This window comes from Ictalurus furcatus, chromosome 12 (assembly GCF_023375685.1).
Source record: "Ictalurus furcatus strain D&B chromosome 12, Billie_1.0, whole genome shotgun sequence".
NCBI lineage: Eukaryota > Metazoa > Chordata > Actinopteri > Siluriformes > Ictaluridae > Ictalurus > Ictalurus furcatus.
This window is the reverse complement of record NC_071266.1, coordinates 25283459-25299666: the sequence shown is the minus strand read 5'-3', so window position 1 is coordinate 25299666 and position 16208 is coordinate 25283459. Positions and strand designations below refer to the sequence as shown.

The 16208-nt window shown below is 43.6% G+C and overlaps 1 protein-coding gene across 1 annotated transcript in view; it reads right to left on the bottom strand.

Annotated features, from left to right (window-relative positions):
- Positions 1 to 415: 415 nt before the first annotated feature.
- Positions 416 to 16208, bottom strand: part of zfpm2b (zinc finger protein, FOG family member 2b) — a 59239-nt gene continuing 43446 nt past the window's right edge. Inside the window, exons 9-11 of the mRNA XM_053638857.1 lie at positions 4908 to 5060; positions 3272 to 3496; positions 416 to 2613 (exon numbers count right to left, since the gene is read on the bottom strand). Coding sequence (XP_053494832.1) covers positions 416 to 2613; positions 3272 to 3496; positions 4908 to 5060 — 2576 coding nt within the window. The remainder of the gene's footprint in view (positions 2614 to 3271; positions 3497 to 4907; positions 5061 to 16208) is intronic.

Here is a 16208-nt window from a genome sequence, read left to right as displayed (position 1 = left end):
AGTTGTCCTTGACTTTTCTGTGAAAAGACAGGTCCCGACATCATATAACCGCTGTTGGAAAGGACTCAAATATGCAGAAGATGCTGGAAAGGTAAAGAATTGGTCTCAATGACAAAGACCGTGTCATGTTACGTGTTCGAAGACTTACAACCAATGGAAACGCACGACAGCAAAATCAGCCAAAATACTGTACGGTGTAAAGCCGGGTTTAGTTCAGTGCTTACGATGTTGTTGTTGGTTGTTTTTTTATTTCTCTTCATTTTAAATAAATAAATACATAAATAAATACGTCACAAACCGCCAAAAATACCACACACGACAAATATATTCACTATTAAACCACTGGAAGATAAAATCTCCTGATTTGATTGTCCTCTTGCTCTCATATAAACGGCTGAGACACAGTATCCAGGTCTCATTTCACGTGCTCAGTAGTGTGTGCCGAGCAGTAAAACTTTTTGTGTGTTATAAAGTTCGACAGGTTGTTGAACTGGATGTCGCAGGGACGGCAGTATTTGCCGTTAACCGCTGCCGAGATCGATCCGTTCGTACTCCTTTTCAAGCTCGAGATCTCCTCCACGTTGGAGGCTGGCGAAGGAGAGACGCTCTCTTTGGGTTTTATGGCACCCTCTTGATCTGGGGTACAAGCCGCGTAGTGGACGTTTGGGGTTGAAGTGCTACAAGAATCGTTTCCTTGCTTGTCGTCACCCTGGATACCGGAGTCGAAAGACTTTAATTTTGGGTTCCCCATATTCTCCGAGCCAACATGGCTACCGTCCGGCATCGGTTGCTCTTTTTCGCCTTCGGTGCCCTCGTTTGGGCTTTGCCTCCTCTCACTCTGTGGAACGAAAATCCCTGTGGCGTAGTCAGCGGGTTTAATCTCATAGTACGGCCAGATCTGCTCATCTGGTCTGATTTTCTTAACACCACCCGGATAGTTATCGGAATCCATCATGCTGTGTTCATCGTTTACGGACGGTTGCTTTTCAGCAGATGCAGAAGTATTGAAACTATCAGGGGCATTTCCGTTTCTAGAACCTTCTTCCTTTATGCTTGGAGCATTGTTCTCCAAGACTGCACCTGGGCAGAAGTTCTGCTTGTGGCTCAAGTAGTCTTCAACTTTGTTGAAGCTAATTTTACACATCGCGCATTCGTGATAGTCCATGAGTCCTGAAACTTTACCAAACTGCAATGTGCATTTTTTACTCAGATCTATCGGTGCGTCACCTTCCTCTTCGGCTATCGCATTACACTTTGATACGAGAGCTGATTTTGTAACTGTCAAAGAAGGTTCAGGATGCTTCGGAACCAAACCCTGGATCATGCTGTACCGCTGATGAAGCACATCCTTGAAACTCTCTACTGTGATATCCTGGGACATATAGGAACTATTGATAGGATAGGACTGAGACACCGCTGGATCCGGACTTGGCATCTTTCTTCTCTTTCGGGTCCGAAACGACTTCTGAACGTGTTTGTTGTTCGCTGCTCGTTTCGCGGGCGGATCGTGACGGGTGGCGCAATAGTACTGCTTGTGCACCATGTAGTTCTCATGTCGGCCGAACGTGATCTTGCACGCCTCACACGTCGTCTGATTGTTGTCCAGCTCACTCTCTGACATTTTCGGACTCTTCGAGTCTAACAGGATGCTGTTCGGTCTTTCCTCCGCAGCGTCACACGGGGTCGACGCTTTTTTGCCGCAAACTGGAAATTCCTCCGGTGCTTTCCCTCCTGTACTGAAAGGCTCGGCTCGAGAAGTACTGAACTGAGTGGCATTATGACCTTTAACCTCAAACGGATGGCCAGCATTCAGCATGCTAGCTAAACCACCCCCAGTTTTAGGGCTCACTGCGGCTTTGTCCAAAATGCTGTAATCATGAGATTTGCTCATGTGCTGCCAGCGACCGTTACAGTAATGCTTCTTGTGCACTAAATAGTTATCAAGGTTGCTGAATGTGATGTTGCACTCGAAGCACGTTGCTCCTTTTGGAACCAGTGTGCCGTACATCACTGGGGGGAAATTGGTGCCTCCGTGACGTAGCCTGCGATGGACCAGCTCGGACATTTTAGCCAGTATTTCAGAAGCCTGTGGGACTGCGGGTATATCCTGCGAGAATGGCACATGAGGCAGGAAGGGTGGCACAGGAAATGCTGGGGTCATATGATTCTGGATTGGAGAAGAAGCCAAACGAGGGCTGGAGGGCTCTGATTTTACTCTACTGTGTGATAAACCAGCTTTGATTCCAGACCCAGCTTCGGCCTTGCTAGCGCCTTGCGCTTGTTCGCTGTTCTCTTGCTCTGCGCTCTGATGAACCGGACTGTCTACGACGCGTTTATTATCCGTCGGACTTGTAACACCGAGGGACTCCGAGTGATCAGATTGGTTCTCTTTAGTAGTCGACTTGCTATCCAGACCACCGTGTCTGTGCAGCTCTTGGTGTTTTGATAGCTCCCGAGGCGTTTGGAAGGTGAAGTGGCACTGACTGCACCGGAATCCTGTTTGAGACAGGTGAGTGAGGATGTGGGGCTGCAGGACCATCAGCGTGTCAGCCGTGTAGTCACAAATCGTGCATTTCAAACTGCTTCCAGGAGATGTCTCCGCAGTCTTGAAAGCTGGACAGGCAAAAGAAAGGACAAACTATCAATACCTTGCAGAATATAGAATCAAGAACTCATCGAGTCTCCCACACACATTTTGGGGTGCTTTCTGCTTTAACACACCTGAGAGTAACAAACTCTATATGAGTTAAAGCTAATATTTTAATGTTGGAACATTAAAGTATGCAGTGCGGTAGCACTAAAGAGGAGGAATTGGGAAACATGTACACGTAACACACTGAATTTACCCTCATGATTCAACCAACCCATCACAGGGCACGATCACACACTCATTCACACACTATGTACAATTTGGAAATGCCAATCAGCAGCCTACAGTGCAAGTCTTTGGACTGGGGGAGGAATCCGGAGTACCGGGAGGAAACCCCAAAGCGTGGGGAGAACATGCAAACCCCAAACACAGAGGGCGGAGGTGAGATTCGAACCCCCAAGCACAGTCATTCCCTCATCAGCCACTCTTTTTCTCACTCTCTCGAAGAGCTGCTCTTATTGAAACTTAATCAACACCTTCTAACCAATCAGAATTGAGAATTCAACAACAACAACAACAACGCTGTGGTAGAACCCTGTTTAGCACATTAACGAACACTGTCCTAATCCTTCTCACCAATTCTACCACTCTATACGTTGAACAAACACAAATACTCCTCACCAGAATGTGTGGACAGGTGCATTTTTAGAGCCTGTGGACCCAGGAAGCTCATATTGCATTGTGGGTAAGTGCAGGTACGGGACATCTGATGGCTGGTGTTGGTCTGTTTCTCTGAAGCCAGCTCGGTTTCCCTCGGCCGTCCACTGCAGTAGTACATGAGGTGAGCTTGGAGGTTCCTTTCACTCCTGAACCAGATCCCACACGTCTTACAGGGGAAAATGTCTTCTACAGAAAAAACAACAACCCCAGCAACAACAACAAAGACATACAGGCAAAGAAATACTGGTCAGAACTTAACAGGTTAAAAAAAAGAGTCATCTTTAGTAAGTTAACAACTTTTCTAAAAAATAAGTTGAGTAAAACTTGATCTGTGCTGATATGAGGCAAAAAATATTGTTTGTGCTGGTTACATTTGAACATATGTAAATTGTAAAACACTTCATGTCATGCTGTTGTAGGGAAATGATCAACATTGAGGTGGTGGGATGAAGTGGAGAGACTGTTACCACAAAGATTTATTTCTGTAGTGTTTTAATCCTCTTGTACCACAGCAACTTCCCAATGATTTTTTTTATTTATTAATGAATGACACGGGGTGCACGGTGGCTTAGTGGTTAGCATGTTCGCCTCACACCTCCAGGGTCCGGGGTTTGATTCCTGCTGGGGCCATGTGTGTGTGGAGTTTGCATGTTCCCCTGTGCTGCGGAGGTTTCCTCCCCCAGTCCAAAGACATGCATGGTAGGCTGACTGGTGTGTCTAAAGTGTCTGTAGTGTATGAATGGGTGTGTATGTGATTGTGCCCTGCAATGGACTAGCACCCTGTCCAGGTGTACCCCGCCTTGTGCCTGATGCTTCCTGGGATAGGCTCCAGGTTCCCCGCGACCCTGAAGAAGGAGTAAGTGGTAGAAGATGGATGGATGGATGGATGACACATCATACTTTATATCCATTTATCCACCCATCCATTTTCTATACTGCTTATCCTACAGGGTCGTGGGGAACCTGGAGCCTATCCCAGGGAGCATGGGGCACAAGGCGGAATCACACCATGGAGAACATGGATGGGTGCCAATCCATCGCAGGGCACAATCACATACACATGCCAATCAGTCTACCATGCATGTCTTTGGACTGGGGGAGGAAACTGGAGTACCCGGAGGAAACCCCCATAGCATGGGGAGAACATGCAGCGGGAATCAAACCCCCAACCCTGGAGGTGTGAGGCAAACGTGCTAACCACTAATCCACCATGTGTCCTATATCCATTTATAGTTATATATAAACAATCGTTGTCTCACCAGCAAAGTGCAAACCGCAAAGTGTTAACTCCTATGTCCTGAGTACTTGTTGTCTTATTATTCCCTCAAAGCCAGGACATGGGGTTTTCTTTTTTACCCAAGCTCTTTAATCAGCTTGCTTATTTGTCTGTCCCTGATAAAGTGGTACAGTGGTATCTCAGTGGTTAAGACATTGGACTTATGACTGGAAGTTCAAATCCCAGCACCACCAAGCTACCACTTCTGGACCCTTGACAAGGTCCTTAACCCTCAACTGTTCAGTTGTATAAATGAGATAAATGTAAGTCGCTCTGGATAAGGGCGTCCGCCAAATGCCATAAAAATAACTCCACACTCACTGTTGATGATAGCATTAGGGAGAACGGACGCCATGGAGGCTTGTTGAGGTAGGAGCTGGATGGATGAGAGTCTTGAGGTTACGTCCACCACGCACACTGTGAGTTCTTCTCCCTCAATAATGCTTCTCGTGGTCGAGCACCACACATGTCCTCCTAATAAAATCACAAACATATTCGCATTATCTACACAATGCACATAAACACACAAAGCAAACAGACCCGACCACATACACGTAACATGATTATACAAAACTACAGCATGACTGGATGAGTGTAACGCAGCATTGTATAATAAGTACAGAAGATTTGAGTAGAAGGGATTTAGCGAAATCTTAACTTGACAACTGGTAACCACAATATGTCACGCTGCTGTCGATGTCTTGGACTGCAAATACACTCAAAAACCATGAAATGCCATTTGTGGCCAAGGATTAGATACATATACATGACTCTATTAATGAATTAATACAATCTTAATGACTTCATTTTTTACGGAAATATTATTAACAGCACTGAAAGTGAGCTGTAAGTATAGCATATGATTGCTGGGTCAGCTTATCCTTCAAGCCTCAGGCACATTTTCTCTACAGGAAAGCACATCAAATTGCCCCCCAAAAATTGCCATTACTTTATTCTTCCAACAAATCAAAACCATGAATGAAAAGAGCGATAGAATATCCATAAAACAAAACATTTAACACAATGTTTATTGGAACTAAAAATAAAAGCAAATAGTTGCCAATTTTCATAAAAGCCAATTTTGCTGATTATTTTTCAGCGTAATGCATCTAGATTAAATGAACTTTACTCCCGACGGTTTATTTGTGACTTCATCTCCATCATTTATTCAAGTAGATGGAACATGATTAGATGTAGTTGGAGTTACTTGCTTGTAGTAAACTGCACTTGATATAATTAAGCTGTTACGAAGCGTAGACGGAGACAAGCGCGGGCGAGCGGAGGAATGACGAGAGGAAGAATCCAGAACGAGAATCGAGTCGGGCCAGGACAGGTAAGCTGTGTATCAGGGACGTAGGCAAAAGCGTAGTGAGAGACGAGCGTGAAGTCGAGCACTAGGGAAAACACTTCTAAGGATATCGGCTTGGTAAACAAACAGAGACGAGGCTGCTGAGCGGTTACTTCGCAAGCGGCTCATGCTAGGGAGGCCCTTATATAACCTTAGGTGTTTGCAGGTGTTCGTAATTAGAACCCCGCGAACTCGAGCGCGGGTATGACTGGGAAGTGTAGTCCTCCTCCGCCACGTCCCTGGGCGGCACTACACTTTGTGAGCTGCCGCGCCGAGTTCGCCGTGTCGTAACATAAGCTAATAAAACTTAAAAAAAAAAAAAAAAAAACGGTGAGTAAGTGTTACTACAAATATCCATCTGCATGTAGACAAATGAAATTCATGCACTCGACATAAAAAAAATGTAATTAAATTCAATAAGAACATTTTTGAAAAACGCAAAATAATAGTATCTGCTGGATCAAGTGTTATTTTATACGCTGCTGAATAAAGTACTTGTGTCTATAGATGGTGATCTAAAAGCTATTGAAAAACCACTCTAAAGTCAGGGATTTGAACGGGGAGTCCCCCAACTTCAGCAGGCGTGTAACCCGACACTGAATACACAGAACTTTTCCCATGTGAACATTCACGTAACGTTTAACCTTGAGTCACTGGCTCTGAATACGGCTCCATGTACTTAATTATGCACGTAAAGTTTCAGTGATTTTGCTGAAAGTTAAGATAAATAGCACTTCCTTTCGGTGTTCCTGCAAAAGCCAAAATCCACGCCCACAATCTGTCCCATCACTCAAGTAGACACCTCCTTGTTCTGACCGGTCGGATGTTGGTGGTCCATGATTGTCCACATTTACAGCCTGTGTTGCTACAGAGTAAAGATCCTCCTCAGGCAGAGAGTTCACTGACTGGTATGACTCTAGCAAAAAATCAAATCTGATAAATATCAGAATTAAAGTAGAAGGACACTAGTCTCGTACATAATCTGCTTTTTTTATTTTATTTTATTTAAAAAGCATAACGCACATAATACATCCTCATGAAACTGAGAGATTATTGTGGACTAAACATCTGCCATATAAATAATCACACTTCAAGCTAAAAGCACGTGGGAAAGTGAGAAAGAGGTTGTGCTGCTTGTATGAATGTTCCACTAAATAAAGTTTCACCTTACCGAATCCGAGCGCTTTTCTTAATTGGTTTGAACATTACAATATTTCATATTCGCGTGGATATATCTCCCAACCGAAGTTACTGAGGTACATTAGAAAGTAAAGTTCCAGTTTGCCTTTAATCTGCCAGTTGGTAAATAACGCGCGGAACAACAATAAAAAATCCCCGTGTCTTTTATGAAGAGCCACGCTGCGCACCGCTCTGAGCTCATAGTCTACATGCTCGCTTGTCTTTGAAGCGATGAGAAAACAAGCAAAGGGACGATACAGTGTGTGCGTGTGTGTGTGTTGTTTTCGTCCGTCCTCGAGAAAAAAAAGGGAACGGACATCTTGGGTAGAAGCGGCGGCGTTATCTAATTGAGGTGCCGCGGATGAAACATTCCACTGGAGTCCTTAAGAACAAACTCATTAGCTTGGTAAAAAAAAAAAAAAGGAAGAAGAGCGCTTTGTGGCGGAGATAACATTTATCTCGGTAAATGACGGGCTCTCTGTCTGCCTTCATCTTCCATTAAGGGGATTAAAGTTTTAAAATATGACTATTTACAAAAGTCTGGAGGGAGAGATAACGAGCGGGAGCATGATACACCGCCTCTAAACGCTGGAATTAGGACACACACTAATTAGGGTGTTGGACAATGAAAACGCCGCTCGCGCGCTGCCACCGTTCAAACACACGTCTCGTGCTCTGACAACATGTCAAACAATTCAAAAATAAAAAGAGTGACCCGGACTTGCTTTTTGTTCTGGTTCACTTAAAAACGCTCAGCATTTGGAAATGTTCGCCGCGTAGCAATGCGACTTTAATATTTGTTGTATTATGTCCAGGCTGGGTTCTCGTTCTCTGTGTGAAGAATAACATGAAGCTACCAAAACATGGACATGGGAACCTGGAGGAATGCTGCCTTCAGGTGCAACTTGAAAGTTCAGAGGTTGTGATTACGAAATGGCGTGTGTGTGTGTGTGTGTGTGTGTGTGTGTGTGTGTTCAAGTGGTTTTGGTTGTAAAATTGGATAGTGTGCGGAAAACAATGAAAACTCTTGTGCGTTTTTTTTTTTTTTTTAAATTGCACGAGGTTTATTTTCTCTTACTGAAAGAACTGAACAGTTGACATTGAAAAATCTTGTGCCGTAAACGTCACATTGCGTCGCGGACACCGTGGACGGAAACGTGGGAGAAAAGTATGAGTTTTGCTACCGCGTTTTTTCCTTTCCAAAAAATTTGCGACGCAACGTTGTGTGTGTGTGTGTGTTTTTTTTTTCTGGTGGGAAACTACGTCAATTTGGCGGAATCGCAAACGCACGGAATTGTCTTTCGCAGTGACGTCGGTTGGTAAATGCGACCTTTCTGATGAACTCACGTGCGACGAAGAGGGCTTCGGTTGAACGCGCGTCCCGATGACGTCACACGGCACGTCGTATGGCCCAAATCTGCGGGAAAATTATCTGCGGGAATTTTACGAAATTGCAAGCTCCCTTGATTTTGCATCATTCATTTTTTATGCATTCATCGCAAAATTGGACTATTTTTTTCACTCGGACTTGTATTTTCTTTTTCTTGTAGATTAATAATAGAGATGCACTACCACCCAATTAAAAAAAACCCACTGGGGATGCAAACTTTTCCACAGAACTCACAGCTGTAAGAGTACAGTAGCAGTGTAACGATTAAATGATTTAGTCATGGAAACTTCTAGAACGGTCTTTATACAGGATTTGTTTAAGCCTCAGTAATTATTCCTTATACATAAGCCTTCGGTGTGAATACCATGTTCACTTATTTAAATATTTGTAAGATTCGACGCTCTTTTCACCTGTAAACCGTTTGAGAACAAGTTCCGATTTGCTTATCGCGGCAGCCCTGATTTTAGACGGAAACTTTTGGTCACGTGTTCCATGATTCTGTGTTCATGAGCGTAGAGTTGAACTGAACTCAACTGTAAACAGAGCAGATGTGGAGAATTTCCTTTCAGTTCATTTCAGACATTTTGATTTGAGCCTCTAAAAGATTTATTATTTATTTTAGTAATTATCTTGCATTCTGGGGGGGGGGGGGGTAATAATAATAAGCGCAAAATTGAACGAGTTATACAATCATGGCAGTGAGAAAAACAAAGATAACAGTGAAAAACTTTGCAGCGTTTATGTGACTGCCAAAAAAAAAATTGGCTCTGCATTTGTGGGGGAAGATGATGATGATGATGATGATGATGATGATGTTTTGTTGTTATTCTGTACTATCTCTGCAGCTGATGGAGAGAGATCATGCTTTTAAACACAAAATGGCGGTCTCCTTGCTATATTATGAAAATATGAGACGAAAAAAACCCCTCAATAATGATCTTTTGAAAAATCACACCGATCATGACAATTCATTCTGTGACACTTCTCAACAGTTGACAAAGGACACGTCTCATCATAAGAAGGCATCAGTTAATACTAAAGAACTTAATGTATTGTCGCTGATGCGCATTTTAGAAGGCCGTTATCTCGTCTACGCTAATGATTAGCTCTCCAAGCACCTTCATGTCCGTCTTCTGTGGCTGTGGATCAGGTGGTAGAGCGGGATGTTCACTAATCGTAGTGTTGGCGGTTCGATTCCCGGCCCACGTGACTCCACATACCGAAGTGTCCTTGGGCAAGTTGCTCCCGATGGCAAGCTAGCGCCTTGCATGGCAGCTCTGCTACCATTGGTGTGTGAGTGAATGGATGAATGAGAACCAAAGCGCTTTGTAGAACCGCTAAAGTTAAGAAGCGCTATATAAGTGCCGACCATCGTTTTCATGAAATCATACACACCGATCGGCCTCATGGGAAATCAAACTGAACTTTAAAGATCTGCTAAAATGTATGAAAACTAATAAAAACATATCACATTACCTCACACACACACACATAGTGAAACAGGATCGTTCGCTAATTTATTCCCACCTCTACATGTTATTCCTGTGAATCAACAGAAAGGCGGAAACTGTTCCTAGGCATCGGAAACACTTTCATTCTGCAGACTGAAACCAGTTACGGCTTTTCAGAAATAATGGCTTCATTTAAACCCCTTTTCCTTTCATTTCCGTTTTCAGGAACACGATTGTACTTTTTGATGTCTGCATCCGGTGCCACTAAACCCGCGAAAACGTATTTCCTTCACGCAAACAGTTGACGTTTCTAATCCGCCGAACACGCCTCCATTCCTGGCACAGGTTCAAGCCACGATTTAACAGACAGCAAATAATTTCACCTTTTTTGCATCCTACAACAGAATCCAACACAGGCTTCTGAATAATCTATTCGTAATACAATACAAACTCTCTCACACACCTCTGTTGTTTTTCTTCTCTTGCTTGAGGTTAATCAGACAAAACCAAAACATACACACACACACACACACACAAAGCTTGTCATGTTACAGAGCAATCGCAAAGCTGAAAGTTATAAAGCACCGACACTGGAGACTCCTTCCAGAAATGTTCAATAATTGTGTCCTTACAGAAAACATTTCACCGATTAGCACATTTTTCAGAGCTGCACGTCCACCGTGCTGTTATAGAAGATGAATGGACACCTTCGGACCAATCAGAATCCAGAATTCAATTGCACTCGGGTATAAATACGCAAAATAAATACCCTTTTTTTTCCATTTTAAAACTACGGCTGTAAGTGCTTGTGTATATACATACTGTATATAATCAGCTGATATATTATATATCCATCTTTCCAGACATCAGGCTCCAACGTGTGCTCACTGTATGCATTACCGGGACTCCCAACACTGCAAACACACAACGGCTTCACCCCATAAATCAAAGACCTGCACCATCTGCCCCATCTGCCCCTCACACCTGTGTCCTACTGATGCGCACTACATCAAACACACGCTCTCTGTGAGGCTCGGCCAGTCATCTGTCAGGGACAGGAAGTTGATGAAGGGCAGCATGGTGCGGTGTATGAACCTGAAACCACTCTCAAACTGGAAAAAAAAAAATCTTTTTAATTTGAGATTTTTTTTTTTGCTTTTTGGAGCTTTGACGTTTTCCCTCGAGAAGCAAGAACCTGAAGAGTGCGACTTTACTGGATGAGTGAACTAAGCACACTTTGATTGACAGGTCTGATCCTTCCATCCATCCACTTTGCCTCTTTTTTTCACTTTCTCTTTGAATCTTTCTTTCAATGTCTCTCTCTCTCTCGCTCTCTCTCTCCTCAGATTAATTTCTTTGGGTCTAATTTTTTATTTGTTTTTTTTTTCTTTCCTGTTTTCATCTTTACTCGACTCTTATTTCCTTCTCAAATCATTCTCGGTTCTCTTCCTACCTCTTCCATCACTCAACCTTTCTCTATTTTACCCTTTTGTTTTTTGTCAATCTTATTTTTTTTATTTCCTGCCTATCTGTTCTTCCCTGTCTTTCTCACTCCCTCTTTCTCTCTATTTTATCTTTTCTTTTATCTCTGACTCTTAAAGCCGTTTGACTGCTACGGCGATGACCTTTGACCTTGATTGCCATTGACCGATAAGCTTTTTGACTGATATGTCAGCACATCATCAGCTCTACTGCAAAGACTTTGTAAGGAAGGAATGAAGAAAGGATGCGCACACACACACACACACACACACACACACACACACACACACACCACTGCATGGCCAAGTCGAACCCCCTCCCCCTCCCCCCTGAGCTCGTCTTAATGAAATGAGTCCCGGGCTGTTTATTAAACGATGGAATTTGGCGTTTCCGCACGCACGAGGAATGTTATCAGGCCAAAAACAATCCTGCCTGTGGTTTCACCCACATTAGCCACAGCTTTTTAAAAATCCAGAAGTTTCTTATCGAGCGTGACACCTGCATCTCCGAATGGCACTTCCCTCGTTCATTGGCATGTATTTGGGTGAACAGACTCCAAGGTGCTTTGTGGAGATTAAGAGAGAGAGAGAGAGAGAAAGAGAGAGAGAAAGAGAGAAAGAATGAAGGCTTATTTTATCATTTAGCTAGTCTGGACTGCATCCAGAAGTTTTTTTTTTTTTTGTCTTGTTGTAATTAGAAAGCCTTTTAAGCGATAACAGTTGCTGGAGAATATGAATATGGAGAGAAGTGAGCCAGTTTTGCTTAAGATAGACAGACTCACCCCTTCTTCCTCCCTCCATCCCTCACACATCCCCACCGCCGTCTTGTGCTCATTACACCCAGGTCGTCGCTTCAGATTTTATTACAACACAACTGTAATGTTTATTAAACAGCGCTTTAGAACCGCTGCTGTAATCATAAAGCCTTTCCTCTGCTCACCCCGGGACTCTCTGTTTTGAGGAGGCAAATATACATCGCTCATCACATCCAGCTAAGGCGAACACGGAGGCGTAGTCACGAACGGCGTGATTCCGAAGGGAAGTCGAATGCACCACGCTTTCACACTAGACACTTTTGAAGTCTCAACGTTACGTGGGTGTTTACGTGAGTTAAGGTCTTCAGGTTGTGGAGCTGCTCAAGATGTGGGGTTTTTTTGGAGTGTGTACTTCATGCATCTGGAGGTTGCCTGATGTTTCTTGAAATCTTCAAATTGAATTACTGGTAAATTATTCGGAGGCGCTCTTTCATCGTTCAGTGATCATTCTTGCCGTATTCAGCTTTACGTAAGCGTCGCACTTGACGGGAGTTTTCGGGCCGTGCCGCGAACACGTGTACACAAAGGAAATCGGCGGGATTCCTGTCAATCTGGCGGAAGTTTCCGGTTTGTTTGGCCTACGAGAACATTTACGCACAACTTTACTAAAAGATGAATAGAATAAGGATCGGTGTCAATTGTTACCGGTGCAATACAAATACAACTGAATCAAATTTTAATGAAAAACCCCCCAGTGGACGGTATCTTCAGCTAATCCGAGTCTTAACGAACAGGAGGCTCCGAAAGCTGTTCCTACTGTATGATTCGGGGTTTGATCAGAGATGAAGCGGGAACAGGACACTCGCGGAAAAAAAATAATAAATCGTAAATATTGCAGGGAAGTAAGTGTCTCGGTTTGGCAGAGATGTCAAATTTGGCATAAGGACAAAAACATGAAAGATCAGATAGAAGGCAATGGATAATGATGATGATGATGATGATGATGATGATGAAGTAGAGAGCGTGTGAGAGGACATCATCTTTCCCAGCATTCATTTCGGAAATAATCGCCTCAGTGAAGGATTTCACTCCGTGACTGACACCCCATGCAAATCACGTTATTATCTCGGCTAACAGATCGTCCCTCAGCTCAGTCCTTCACATTTACAGTGATTTGATTATTTTCCCAAAAGTCTACTAGTTTTTGTTGGTGACCAAAACAATTTCTTTCACTTTTTTTAAAAATTTTTATTTTTTATTTTTTAATCTCTGCGTATACAGAATCACGGCTCAGGATGCTCTCTTTTTTCCAGGTAATGGGATAGAAGAAGAGAGCGAGGAAGGAGGAAGGGAGCGATGCCCCTCAAGCGGGCGTTTCTGCAGGGAGAGGATTATACGCTAGCTTCCAGCACTGCTCTCGATTGGTTTCAGGAAGAGAGAAAAAAAAAAACTCAATTAAACTTCTCCACCAAATTTGTCTATCAAACAGAAGTTCCTCCAGCGGGCGGATGATATTCCAGTCGTATTCCTCCTGAATTTTTCTCGTTTCTTTTTTGGGGAGTAAGGAAGAAAGAAAAGTGTGTGCAGCGCGAGGAGCAGAAAAGCCAGAACTAAAGCAAAAAGAAAGTCAGCAATTCATTTATTATTAATTCATTATTTATGAACGAACATTATTTATTATTTATTACACCGATCAGCCGTAACATTAAAACCACCTGCCTAATATCGTGTAGGTCCCCCCTGTGCCACCAAAACAGCTCTGAGCCGTCAAGGCATGGACTCCACATGACCTCTGAAGGTGTGCCGTGGTATCTGGCACCAAGACGTTAGCAGCAGATCCTTTAAGTGCTGTAAGTTGCGAGGTCGGGCCTCCATGGATCGGACTTGTTTGTACAGAACGTCCCACAGACGCTGGATCGGATTGAGATCTGGGGAATTTGGAGGCCGAGTCAACACCGTGAACTCTTTGTCATGTTCCTCAAACCGTTCCTGAAGAGTTTTTGCAGTGTAGCAGGGCGCATTATCCTACTAAGATCATAGCGTTGCCATGAAGGGGTGTACTTGGTCTGCAACAGTGTTTAGGTAGGTGGTACATGCCAAAGTAACACCCACACGAATGCCAAAGATTAACAGCAGAACATTCCCCAGAACATCTCACTCCCTCCACCAGCTTGCCTTCTTCCTATTGAGCATCACATACAGCATGACATGTCTTTAAAATAAATAATAAAATGACAAGAATTAAACCCTTCTTTCAATCAGAATTTGGCATATATATAGACGTGTCTCATATGTGACTCACGTTAAGCACAGCATCATCGCTTTTTACCTTTCATTACAGTCACAGACCGCCGTGAACTCTCCTAGCTAGCAGTCTGTCAGACAGATAGGAAGTGAGAGTATCAGGCGGGCGGGAAGACGATAACTCCGAGCCCAGATGATGAGGTCTACGCAATCTAATGACCAGAATGAAGTGACGCTTCAGCCCTTTAAGCCTCGTCACCTCCTCATCCCTTCATCTGCCGTGATCAAACCGGGATTTACGACACCTCGTAGCATCCGGCAGCTCCGTAATCTCACAGATTCCCTCCTCCCTGCACCTGACACTTCCAGCGTGACAGTCACTCGAGATAAGAAGAAATCCCTCCGACTGGATTGAGAGCAGGTATGAAACACACATTTAACCCTTTTATTCCCTCCGCTTTTACCACTCCTGCGCGTTCTAGTCTTGTAGCTTATTTGCTAATAGCCTGCTAGCTAATCTGCTACGTAAATGAACACAGTCAGCCGAGATGTCTTTGAGAGAAGACACAAATGACTTGCAGCTATATGGCACAAATGACCTGAAAAATGGTTACGCCTTATTACATAGATATTACACAATTAATTGTAGATTAAACTGGTTTTGCGTTCCTCATGCTCACAGTGCATTATGGGTAATACAGTACCTACAGTGATATATAATGATGTGATATAATATCCATACTGTGATGAATGATGTCACAATACACTATAATGAGATCATTTTTGGTATCATTGACACGGTGAAGTTTTCTACGAGGAGAAGTTTTCGGAAGGAGTCCCACTTTAAGTTTTCCGACACCTTCTGGAGAGAGGAGTTTACGGTTTTCGGGTTTCTCTGTAACATGACAAGTTCCTTAACCGCGAAGCTTCCTTATCCTCCGTTGATTCGTTAACAACTCCCCATTCTACTCGCTTCGGTTCATTGTGATGTCTTTTAATTAAAACTCCTGACTCCTCGCAGGCACGCTGCTGTTCGACTGCGCAGATAATGAAGTATGACATTGCTGGAGATGTTTGGCTATTATTCTCCCCCGCTGTCTCTCTGTTCTCCGATTGAGAGTGATAACAGCTCTTAAATCTCTTCTTTCCTCTGGTCCTTTTGCGGCGCGCTGGAGATGTTCTCGCCGCAAACGTACACATGTTCCGTGAAGAGATTAATCCATTAAGCCACTGGAGATGAATGAAAGAGTCAGGGAGTTTAGGAGAAATATCATTTTTCCAGTCGGGAAGAAAAGAGAGGCTGATACAGTTATCTTCATGCTCAATGAAACCATGAGTACAGCAGGGAGGAGTCGGATAATAAAGCTGTGTTTAAAATGTGTTCACAGAAAAATGTCCAAGAACAGATATGAAATAAATTTGTTCCTTAAAAGCATTTGTGTCTGAAATGTAAAAAAAACAAAACAACAAAAAAACCTTGTCTGAGATGCTGGAGAGGCCACGCCTCCTTCACTGTGACACAGACACAGAGACCACGCCTCTTTCACTGTGACTCAGTCAGACGCCACTCCTCCTTCACTGTGACTCAGGCACAGAGGCCACACCTCCTTCACTGTGACTCAGACACAAAGGCCACACCTCCTTCACTGCAAGTGACAGACAGAGAAGCCACACCTCCTTCACTGTGACTCAGACAGACACCACACCTCCTTCACTGTGACTCAGGCACAGAGGTCACACCTTCTTTACTGTGACTCAGACACAGAGGCCACAC